This window comes from Oryctolagus cuniculus, chromosome 8 (genome assembly GCF_964237555.1).
Source record: "Oryctolagus cuniculus chromosome 8, mOryCun1.1, whole genome shotgun sequence".
NCBI classification, from domain to species: Eukaryota; Metazoa; Chordata; class Mammalia; order Lagomorpha; family Leporidae; genus Oryctolagus; species Oryctolagus cuniculus.
Genome location: NC_091439.1, coordinates 125,074,676 through 125,086,125, shown reverse-complemented (window position 1 = coordinate 125,086,125; position 11,450 = coordinate 125,074,676). Strand labels below are relative to the sequence as shown.

Sequence of the window (11,450 nt, the reverse complement as noted above, 5' to 3'; positions counted from 1 at the left end):
TTCTGATCCAGCTATTTTACCTACTTCATATAGTCCTCACTACAACTTGCTAAGGTATGTATTATTGTCCCCATTTTACAGAAAACAAAACTGACCCAGATTGACTTGCCCAAAGCTATTCAAACAATGGACAACACAGCACCAAAACACACTTTTCTACTACCAAGTCTTGATTGTCACACCATTCCACACTATTGCTTATTATAAATATAATTCATAGATATAGTAAATCAAATTATCCCATGGGATTACTACTTTAGTAATGTAAATTCTGAGACATGATCTAAACTTCATGAGTTATGCTGATCTGTATTTTTAGCGATTCAGTTAACTTTTCCATCCTTATCAGATGTCTAGAACTCAAAGTTCAACAAATATTAATAAACATGATTTGTATAATCATTCCTTGTCCCTTTCCAAGAAAAAAGTCATTTTACAATCAGTGTTTCTGTAATTAGTATTTTTCCCTTTTTGTAACAGATGTAAGACACCTATTAGTTTGACTTACATTTCTTTTGTCTGTTATATAGTTTACACCTAGATTTGTGTTGCACTACGTCTTGACTGCATACATATTACAACACCCTCATGGCTTCCTTTTGAAATGGCTCCTGCTCTATGACATTAGTGGTATGTATTAAAAACAGACAGTAGGGTGGCATGCTAAGATCTGGCAACAATGAATTCTATCACTTAGACCTTAAGTCAGATTCTCCCTTTCAAACTCCATTTCTGAACCTCATTTAACCCTTTGTCTCAACTAGTTAATACCAAATGCCTAGATCTTCATAGACTCCTTTGTCTGCAAAAGGATGTCCTTCTAAGTCATTGAGACTCTGGGCCAGAAGCACTCCAGGTACGGAAGGTATAACACTGAGCACAAGAGACTCAAATCTGCCGTGGGGGGAGTTTCTGTTCTACTGGGACCTCCCCATCAAAATTCTATCCTTGAGTGTCTTTGCTGGGATGAGGAAATTTCAGATTATGGTATACAAGGGATGGAGTTTTTGCTTAAAAAAAAAAACTTATTAAAATATCCTGACATAAGTGGGATGCATTTACCCTTTCCTCCTTTCTCCTGTGAAATGAATTTTTAATTTAAAAATATAATGATGTATTATGGAAAAATGTATAGGGATGTATAAAACTAAACTGTTGCATCAGAAATTCTCAAACATCATTAAGCAGTTTCCATTTTCCCTTTCTGCATGAGTATGTTTCCTGAGGACACCACTGGGGTAAAAACTCTTGCTCAAGTTCGCACAGCCAGCAGGCCAGAGAGTAGAAACCCAACCCGACCTAACTTAATTCTCAGAGCAGGGTTCAAGGCCCTAAACTCGGGTTGCCTCAGCATGTATAGTATCCACACTGCTGGTGTACAAGGTGGCACCATGCCACCTGCACAGCCCGCGTTCCTACCTGGAGGTGAAACCCAGAAGCGTGCCGTCACCAAGCTGCCACTGCGGTTGCTACAAAAACGAGGTCCACACACAGTTTCCGGTCGTTCCTGCCGTTGTGAAAACCAGCACCGCGCCGTCTCCACACCGCGCCGTCCTCACACTGTCCTCACTTGACAGGGAAAAGAGAAGGCGCCATGTGTCCACGCTGCCATGTTAGGTCCACACACAGCTTCCAGTCATTCCTGCTGTTGTGCAAACCAGCACCGCACCATCTCCATTTCGCCATCGTGGTTGTTATAAATACGAGGTCCACACACAGCTTCCGGTCATTCTTGCCGTTGTACACACCGCACCGCGCCGTGTCCACACGGCCATTCCGCGCCGCCCTCACACTGCCCTCACTTGGCGGGGAGAAGGGAAAGCGCGCCACGTCTCCCGCTCCCGGAGCTGCAGGGCTCCCGAGCGGCTCGCGCACGTCCGTTCCCTCGTCAGCCTCCGCGACGCCCCGGACTGGCGCCCGGGCTGGGCCTGCGGCGGGCGCGGCGCCTCCCTCCGCCATGGCCGCCCTCCGGAAGAAGCTGGTGGTGGTGGGAGCCGGCGCCTGCGGCAAGACGAGCCCGCTGGTGGTGTTCAGCCGCGACCACTTCCCGGAGGAGTACGTGCCCACGGTGTTCGAGAACTACGTGGCCGACGTGGAGGTGGACGGCCGGCGGGTGGAGCTGGCGCTGTGGGACACGGCCGGCCAGGAGGAGTACGACCGCCTGCGGCCGCTGTCCTACCCGGACACCGACGTCGTGCTCCTGTGCTTCGCCATCAGCAGCCCGGACAGCCTGGAGAACGTGCCGGCCAAGTGGGCCCCGGAGGTCCGGCACTTCTGCCCCAGCGTGCCCCTCGTCCTGGTGGGGAACAAGAAGGACCTGCGGAACGACGCGGGCACCAGGCGGGCGCTGGCGGCCTGGAAGCAGGAGCCCGTGCGGCCTGAGGCAGGCAGGGACGTGGCCAGCAGGATTGGTGCCTTCGGCTACCTGGAGTGTTTGGCGAAGACCAAAGAGGGCGTGAGGGAGGTGTTTGAGATGGCCACGAGGGCTGCTCTGCACGCCAGACGCGGCAAGAAGAGGTGGGGCTGCCTGGTCCTGTGAAACCTTGCGGCTCGGTGCGAGTGGCGTGTTCGCCGGGCTTCCTGTCTGCTTATTGGCGTTTTTTTTTTTTTTTTCATTTATCAGTGGTTTACCAAAGACTGCAAACCGGAAGTCACCTTGCTACAGCGTTTAGAAGTCAACCATGGTCAATGATATCCAACTCGGCCACCACCACCATCCCCCCCCCCCCCCGCCACTGTCCTGTACCCTAACCCTGCCTGACACAGCAGGTGCTGTGAATTTCTTCACTTCTTCTTTCTTGAAAGAGAAAGCAGGTGTCTCTTGTGAATGAGGTTGGAACTACTTTAAAACCAGCATCCCACCTGGCAGCTGCAGGGTACTCTGATGCGTTACCACTGCGGAGCTTTGCTCCTTAGCAGATCTCATTGGTGTACCTCTGGGTATCCAGTTTGTTTCAAAAAAAAAAGGGGGGGGGAGTGGGGACTCAGCCAGGAAAACCCAAGTCCATGCGGCTGTGGCAGAGTTACAGCTCTGTGGTTTCAGGTTTGTTACCTTATGGTTCCTGTGTAATTAGTGCCACTTAATGTATGTTACCAAAAATAAATATATCTACCCCAGGCTAAATGTGGTTTTGGTATAATTGGATTGCATAATACCGATATTTGCCAAGCCTTCAGAATGTGTATTGGCTTGTAAAAAAAAAAAAAAAAAAAAAGTAGTGTTTGAAAAAAATTGAGATTGAAGTTTCAATTTCAGTTTTGAAATTCCCACTGTGTTACTATCTCTGGTAAAAGATAACCACATCACTTGTTTTCTACCTATATCAGTACCTGTTTCCAGAGATGAGCTAAGTCAATAGGACTTTGTTTTCACACCTGAGGCAATTAGAATCTGTGGAAGGTGCTATAATCTCTCTCACCTGGCCTGCAGGCTCTGGCTGTAATTCACAGCGCTTTTTCTCTTCACTGGGTCTAGGTTCCCTCACAGAGAAGTTGCCAATCTTAAAGGTGGAACTTGATTTCCCGCTTCGCTTTAGTGGACTAATTTTTTCCCCTGTACTTGTTAATTTTTCCAACTACTAATAAAATAAAGGTAGTTTCAGCCCCAAAAACAGTGCTGAAGTTTTTTGAAACCTGAAATGGCAAGAAAGGTGGTAATGGAGGACAGATTTCAATGTCACTGTTAGTCTAAATTATTAAGCAACCAGATAGGATTTATAAAGATTTAAAATATATCTTCATGGTGGGAATAAACAAACATTATCTTGGTTTGTAGCTCCGTTCCGAATTCTGTAAAACACTGGTAGAAATGGTTTGCAAACTTGTTCAGTACAGGGCCACATCATAAGTATCTTAGGCTTTCCAGACCATTCTTTGTTGTGTATTCTTTTTTTGGTGGTTTATTTTATTAACAACCCTTTAAAGAAATAGAAAGCATTCTTAGCGCTATGCAAAAACAGGCCCCAGGCCAAATTTAGTCCATTAGCTGTAGTTTGCTGTCCCCTAGAAATGAGGTTCTGGGTGTCTGGTTCCACCACAACCTTCTCTGCTATTGTCTACATACATGTCTAAGATGTACAAGGTGAACTTTTTCACTGGAAGTTTTGTGACTGGCCGAAACAGAGGTAAACTTAAAAATTCTGATTACATTTTTTCTTTTAAAAATGCTCATGTTACAAAATAAACAGATACAGCGATTTCATGCTATATTAACATAAAGAGATTCTTTGTTTTTCTTTCACTTATAAAAGTTCAAGAAATACTTTTAAATTTTCAAATTGAGTACTTTTTTACAACAGTAAGTGCATAAATGATTGCTGTATCATCAGAAGTAAATGTATAGCAATTCATTGGGCATTGTAGAGTATCACAAATATATCAAAGTAGAGTATATATTTTTTGACAGGCAGAGTTAGACAGTGAGAGAGAGAGACAGAGAAGACTTTATATTTTTGGCCGGCGCTGCGGCTCACTAGGCTAATCCTCCACCTGCAGCGCCGGCACCCCGGGTTCTAGTCCCGGTTGGGGCACCAGATAATGTCCTGGTTGCTCCTCTTCCTGTCCAGCTCTCTGCTGTGGCCCAGGAGGGCAGTGGAGGATGGCCCAAGTGCTTGGGCCCTGCACCCCATGGGAGACCAGGAGGAGGCACCTGGCTCCAGGCTTCGGATCAGCGCAGCGCGCCGGCTGCAGCGAGCAGCCATAGTGGCCATTTGGGGGGTGAACCAACAGAAAGAAGAACTTTCTGTCTCTCTCGCACTGTCTAACCCTGCCTGTCCCCCCCACCCAAAAAAAAAAAAGAGTGAGAAAAGACTTTATATTTTAAAGATAAATGTGTTCACTTATTTTCTGAAATTGCTTTCATAAAAGTGTTCCCTATACAATTGCTGGTTTTTGTAGCATTTTTTAATACATTTTTACTACCCAGACTTTGTGTTTCAACCTGTGTCATTTTTGGACGACTATAAACTAAAAAAATTCTTTTTTGTTCAGGTAGAAAAATAATTTTACAGTGAAAAATGTTTCACTGTAGCTCGTGATGAGACAGGGGTTATTCCACTTATTAGTTTGCACACAATTGTGAGTAAAATATAGTTGCTTAGTTCTAATTCAGAGTATTTGGAATGGTAAAAATTCCAGTTCTTCAAAAGAGGTCAATGAATAAAAAAATGATTTTTCTGAAAATCAATTATATCACTTATATTAAGGCCTTGTGTACTAATTGTGAGCTACATATCAGCAATTACAAGTCACGAAGCAGATAACATAGGCCTGATACTACTGCCGAGAGCAGAGGTCCTCTTTGGAACCAACTCAGCTCTTATGAAACCATTTGATATGAAAACCATCTCTCTGGCTTTAACTTTTTGCAAAACTGAATATCCAGAAGTAGTTTGGCATGCAGATCCCATGATTCCAAATGCACATCTTTGCATGGTTGTAAGATTTCAAAGACATTTAAGTCTCTAGGACAACTTAATAAACTATCAATTTGTTTATTTGCTCCTAATAAATTGTTAGTTGTAGAAAAAAATAAACTATCAATTTGCTTTTTTAAGTATCTGATCTCTAATCTTAAAAATGAAAGAAACTTTCAAAATAACTGTTGAAAAATTTATATAATAAGTGGAACAGATTAAGTGCACATAGGTTTTTTCCCCTACTGAAGTGGTATTAGAATCTCTCTCTTCCTTTAATGAGTTTTGCTGTCAACTTTATCATGTGATCTGATTCTAAATGTTTTTAACTTGAGAATCACTGTCTTGCCTAAAAAAGTACAAATTGCAAAGGGAGTGTCATAATATCTTGCTTCTCTTAGGTGAAAATGACCCATGCAGATGTTCAGGTAAAGGAAATTTGGCCTGGCTATCAAATGGTCATGGATGAAACAAACAAGAATTTCAACTGAAGCCTGAGATTTGCAATCTACATCACTGCTTTTCCACTGAGTAGCATATGAATTGACAATATGATCATCTACTTTCTGTTATCATTAGCTGATTGTATTATTGGTTAAAGCCAGCCTATGAGGATGAACATATAGCTTAATATGCAAATCAAATAAAATGTGAAATACACTTATTTATGATATACTTGCATTATAGAAAGTATGATTAAAATTTAAAGTAATTTAAAAAATTAAAAGTAATTTTTAAAAAGATTTATTTATTTGAAAGGCAGTTACAGAGAGAGAAGGAGGGACAGAGATTGATCTTCCATCCACTGGTTCACTCCCCAAATGGCTGCAATAGCTGGAGTTGTGTCAAGCCAAAGCCAAAAACTAGGAACTAGTTCTCACTGGGTTCTGCTACTTTGTGCCCCAGCCGACTGACTCCTTCCTATTACCTCCCACTACACCCCACTTTCCAGATGCTCTGGTTACTGTCGTTTCTACTGAAGTTTGTTTCAGCAATTTCTACACTGGTTTGGATATTCCTGGTAGGACGCACTATGGTGATTGATTAACACTATTTTGTAAATAAAAAAAAAGTATTGTAGTATTGTATGCGCACTTGTGTGTCACCTGTGTTACAATCATTTGGGTTCCATTTCAGGCTTTGGCTCTGGTTACTAACGTGGAGTTAGCCAAACTATAGTTTGAGTGCATGATCATTTCTGACACCCACTGCAAGGAGTTACAGTCCAGCTACAAAGTAAAAAGGGAAAATTTATACAAGATTTCTCTCTGACTTCTGCACCAACTTAAAAGTCAGTAGTTTCCCAAAGCTACCCTTGGGCTTGCTAATTCACGAGAAAGGCCCACAGTAATCAGGAAGGCTGTTACACACCTGGTGATGACCAATTGTAATGCAGGGGAACAGAGGATTCCACATGCCCTTAGCACATACTGCCTTCTCGGCACTCGTGGTGATAAACACATGTGCAGTGCTGCCAACTGGAGAAGCTGACCCAGGTCTCCCCGTGTGCAGAGCTGTTATGTGGTCCTATTAGGTAAGCCTGATGGATTGACTGATTGCCTCTATAGTTGAGATTCAGCCTCCAGGTTAACTGATACCACATGATTCAAAGACCCAATTCTAAAATCACATGGCTGAGCTTTCTGGTGTGGTCTGCTCTCATCTGAAGATTATCAGTCATGGCCAGCCACATTCTCAAATAAAAACATTCCAGATAGTTATGATACAAATTTCTCTCCAGAAGCTATAGGCAAAGTCCAGACTCCACTGTGAACTACGTAACATCTCTAAGCCTGTGTTTTTTCATCTGTAAAATAAATGTAATCATACTTTCCCTATGACTTTCAAGCCTTAATTCATGAAGAAATGCTGTAATCCTCTATATTTAGAAAAAATCCCAGATAGTAAAAATTTTTTAAAAAAACCTTTTCATTTCTGCTAGAATGAGGTAGCTTCTCTGTCTGAGAGAATACTGTCAAATGGCCCCCACCACAAATCCCATTTTCCAAAGATAATTCTGATTGCATCATGTCCTCAGACAGGCTCTCCCATTGTCAGAGGAATGGTACCTTGTGGTGAGACATCCACTGTACTAACCACTGGCAGGAGAGCCATGTTCTAAGCACTCATTAGCTGTGTGGTGTCATACAGGTAGTCTAACTTCTCTAAGCGTTGGTTTCCTTGTGAAGATAGCGTACTTGCTTTGTGTGATGTCACAGCTTATTAAATCAATTGAATGTCATTGAGTTTAAAAATCATGACAAATATATATGTATATGAAAATACTCATAAGTCAAAATTTAGTGAATAGTAAACCCTCCAGGTACCCCCAAGACAGTGGATTTCAGTAATGTACAGAAGAAGAAAGGGGCTAATATGTCAATACAAAGTGTAATTCTGAGTGTTTCTGTCCCCACAAAAACTCATGTATTACAACCCTAAAGCCCAGTGTGGCTGTATTAAGAGGCTGGACTTTGAGGCTGTGATTTGAAGCAGCTCTGTCTTCATGATTGGGATTAGTGTTCTTATAAAAGAGGTCCCAAAGAGACCCATACCCTTTCTACCATATGAGGACAGAGCAAGAAAATTGTGCTAAACCATGCTGAATCAGTTAGCACCTTGATCTTGCACATCCCGGCCTCCATAATGTGAGAAAAAAAAAGTTGTTCTATTGTTCATAAGCCACCCAGTCTATGGTATGTTGTTATTGCAGCTTGTAAGAACTAAGAAGTGGAGTGTCGAATTTTCTGCTTCATCTCTCCACAGTACTTTCAAATGTTTTCTCCTGTATTGGTTTAGTAGCGTTAAAACATTTGTTAGGTAATCTCTCTTCAGCACGTACTCAATCATAAATACACCTGCTGGGAGGTACAGACAGAAGATTTTTGAGAATACGCAGTTCCCTGACTGCTGAGTTTGAGATTCCATCCTCCCACGTGCCTACTGGGCCTTCAGGATCTCAGACACAGCCTTGGGTATGAAACCTGATGCTGGCCTCATTTGCTCTTCTTCCCTCCTTGAGAAATAGCCCAGCTGTGGTGGTCAGCAGCACCCTCACGCTCTGCCTGCTTTCCTGCACTGGTAAGCTGGCCAGACAGCCAGGGAGGGTTTTCCTTCGGCGTTAACAGCCAGCTCCTACTTCTTTTCCAACATGCTGGGACCTCACTGCCTCCACAAGCCAAACAGACCAAAGAAGGTGTGGAGGTTTGTTAAGACTCTCCCAGTACTTAGACCACACAATTCAAAAGCCTGCAGCTCTCGGTGCCACAAGAAGCAGCAAATGATTTGGGAAGATTAATGTCAAAAAATACCAGCTCAGGCTTTAACTTGGCCCATCTTCAACATTTAATAATTTAATGTTTAATAGAAATATCAAAATTCACATCATTTAATAAATTTAGGACAAGAATCCTTCATATATTCTATATTCTGTGGTAATATGTCATATATTGTGGGTTGTTTTTGGCCCTATATCTTTTAAATCTAACCATCCAAATCTGACTTATATAACACAAATGATTTGGGAAGATTAATGCTAAGTAAATACCAATTCAGGCTTTAACTTGATCCATTTCAAAATTTACATCATTTAATAAATTTCTAAATGTTAAAAAAATTGCTTATTCCAAAGTTGAGTATGAATATACTCAAGGATCATGGAAAATGCACAGGAAAATGTTCATGAAAAATGTGTGCTATGGAAAAAGTATGCATGGATTTTGAAAAAGTATATATGAATTTAAACATTTTGCACCAAAATTATCTTTTAATTCATTTCTCCATGACCTTTTTGAAGTACCTTTGCATAGTGTCCTGAATACAAAATGTTTATGAATTTAAATCTATTGAAAATAGAGTCCCTGGTGTATGATTTACTCAAGATAGATTTGCCTACAGTTATCTCTTCCTGTTTAACCAAGGTCTTGAAAACCAAAACTCTGACATGCTCACAGAATTCTTAAATTAAGTCAATCAGAAATAACCTTGGTGGGTAATTTGATCTACTCCACTTCAGACAGGACTACACCAAATCCATTGCAGACAAGTCAAAGTCTACTCTTGTCGCTCCCCCTCTTCGTGGAGGAGCAACACTAAACCCTGCGCTGTTCTTTCTGTCTGCTCGGCCCTCCCCGGGTTTGCTGCTGGTTCTTCCCGGGTTGGCTACTATCCCTTCCACCTCCGTGGAAGGGCAGTTCCCCCTGGCCGCATTCCCCACTTCCGCAGGGGAGCGGCACACCGCTGGCCGGCTCTTCTTGGGGGCTGCACGGGTGTTCCTTCAGCTAGATGTTCCCCATAGATGTTCCTGGTGCATGCCGTCTCTCTCCTCCTTTATAGTCCTCCTCCGCCAATCCCAACTCGGCTGCCCACACGCCGAGTACGCTGCTCTCCAATCAGGAGCAAGTCCTACAGTTTATTAGTTGAACTGGAGGCAGCTGTGTGGAAGCTGTTTACTTCTCTCCCAGCGCCATATTGTGGGAGAGCAGATGCATAGAATAAGTCTTAATTCCAGTAACTTAGTCCAGTCCGGGCTGCTCCCCACAGATCCCCCTTTCTTTTTATTTTTTTAGCGTTGATACGCGCCTGTTTTCGGTGTCCCGCGGCACACACTCTGCTCTACTTGCTAGAGTTGCCACAGGCTCTTACAAGTCCTATCAATCAGGAAAACCGAATCCGGGTCCTCTCTTCGCCATTGTGAGGAGGTTTTTAGGCGCTGATGCGTGCCTGTGTTCGGTGCCCTGCAGCGCATGCTCTGCTCTGCTAGAACTGCCTGCAGGTGTTTACAAAACCTATCAGGCAAACCGAATCCAAGCCTTCTCATTGCCGTATTGTGGGGGAGACTTATTAGTGTTGGTTTGTGCCTATCTTCGGTGACCTGCAGCTCATACTCTGGTCGAGCTGCTTGCTGGCGCTTACCGCCTTAAATCAGGCAGACCGAATCCAAGCCTCCTAATTGTTGCATTGTGGGGAAGCTTTACTGATGTTAATTCGTGCCTGTCTTCGGTGACCTGCGGCGCATAAGCTGCTAGCTGCCCGCAGGTGCTCATCGCCTCACTTAATTGGGCAGACCGAATCCAAGCTTTCTCATTGGCATGTTGAGGGGAGGCCTTATTTTTCTCTATTTCTCTATCTCCGGGCATTTCTATTTCTCCCATTTTACTTCTGTCTGCCAACATTCCTATTTCTCTTTTACTTCTAAACTTCTGTTTCTCTTATCCCCGCAGCTTTCCGGCACCTTGCCCCGCCGGCGGGTTCCCGGCTCTGCGCCGCTTCAGCCCGCGCGCCTCTCTCATCTGCGCAGCTTCCCGGCTTTGCGCGGCTCGGCTTTGCGCGCTCCGCGGTCTCCACGCTTAACCCTTTCGCGTCTGAACCACGGCCTACGCCAGCGTTCCCTATCTATTCACGCCCCGTGCTCTCTCTGCACGCGGCGGCTTCTGCGAGTAACACAGCGTAGCTTGCGTCTCCACCACTAGCATTCAATCCAAGTTCCCCGGGCTAGCCTGGCGAATTCAACCCAGCGTACGTCTCCGCCCCACGGTTTGGCTTCCCGTCCTTTGCTCCCCGGGCTAATCAGACGGATCCCAACCAGGCTCACGTTTCAGCTTCTGGCTTCAACTTTTCGCCCCCTATTCCCGGGCTAACTTGAGAACCCCAAAGTGGCTTTCGTTTCCGCCTTGGCCTGCCCCCCGCGGCTTCAATTTCCCTAACATTTTTCTCTACCCGGTATGTTTCCCCAAGCTTTCCTCCAACAATACTCCTCCCTCATTTCTCCTGGCCTCTCCCCACAGTCCGCGTCGGAGTCTGTTTGTTCTAGCTTTCACTTTCGCTTTCGCCCTTAGAGATTTCTCCCAGCTTCCCCCCGTAGTCCGAATCCGAGTCTATGCCTAGGCTTTCAATAGCTTCTTCCGGCTCCTTTTTCGTCCGGCTTTTCCCTAGGCTGTTTGCTAGTCTCTCTCTCCGATATTTTCCCAGTTCTTCCCGTTTCTTCCCTCCTAGGTTTCCTATCTGTCCTAAGTTTCCTATCCGTCCTAGGTTTTC

At 44.1% G+C, this 11,450-nt stretch overlaps 1 protein-coding gene across 1 annotated transcript; it reads left to right on the top strand.

Moving 5' to 3' along the window:
* Positions 1 to 1,824: 1,824 nt before the first annotated feature.
* Positions 1,825 to 3,124, top strand: LOC100343368 (transforming protein RhoA-like). Its single transcript, XM_070047264.1, has 2 exons — positions 1,825 to 2,517; positions 2,624 to 3,124. The coding sequence occupies exons 1-2, from the start codon at positions 1,958 to 1,960 to the stop codon at positions 2,670 to 2,672; spliced, it is 609 nt and encodes a 202-aa protein (XP_069903365.1). The 5' UTR covers positions 1,825 to 1,957; the 3' UTR covers positions 2,673 to 3,124.
* Positions 3,125 to 11,450: the final 8,326 nt, after the last annotated feature.

Bases quoted from the DNA above. Each gene is read 5' to 3' on its own strand.
- LOC100343368 (XM_070047264.1), top strand. From the start codon at position 1,958: ATGGCCGCCCTCCGGAAGAAGCTGGTGGTGGTGGGAGCCGGCGCCTGC. The intron at 2,518-2,623 runs GTGGGGCTGCCT...TTCATTTATCAG, and splicing joins GCCAGACGCGGCAAGAAGAG to TGGTTTACCAAAGACTGCAA.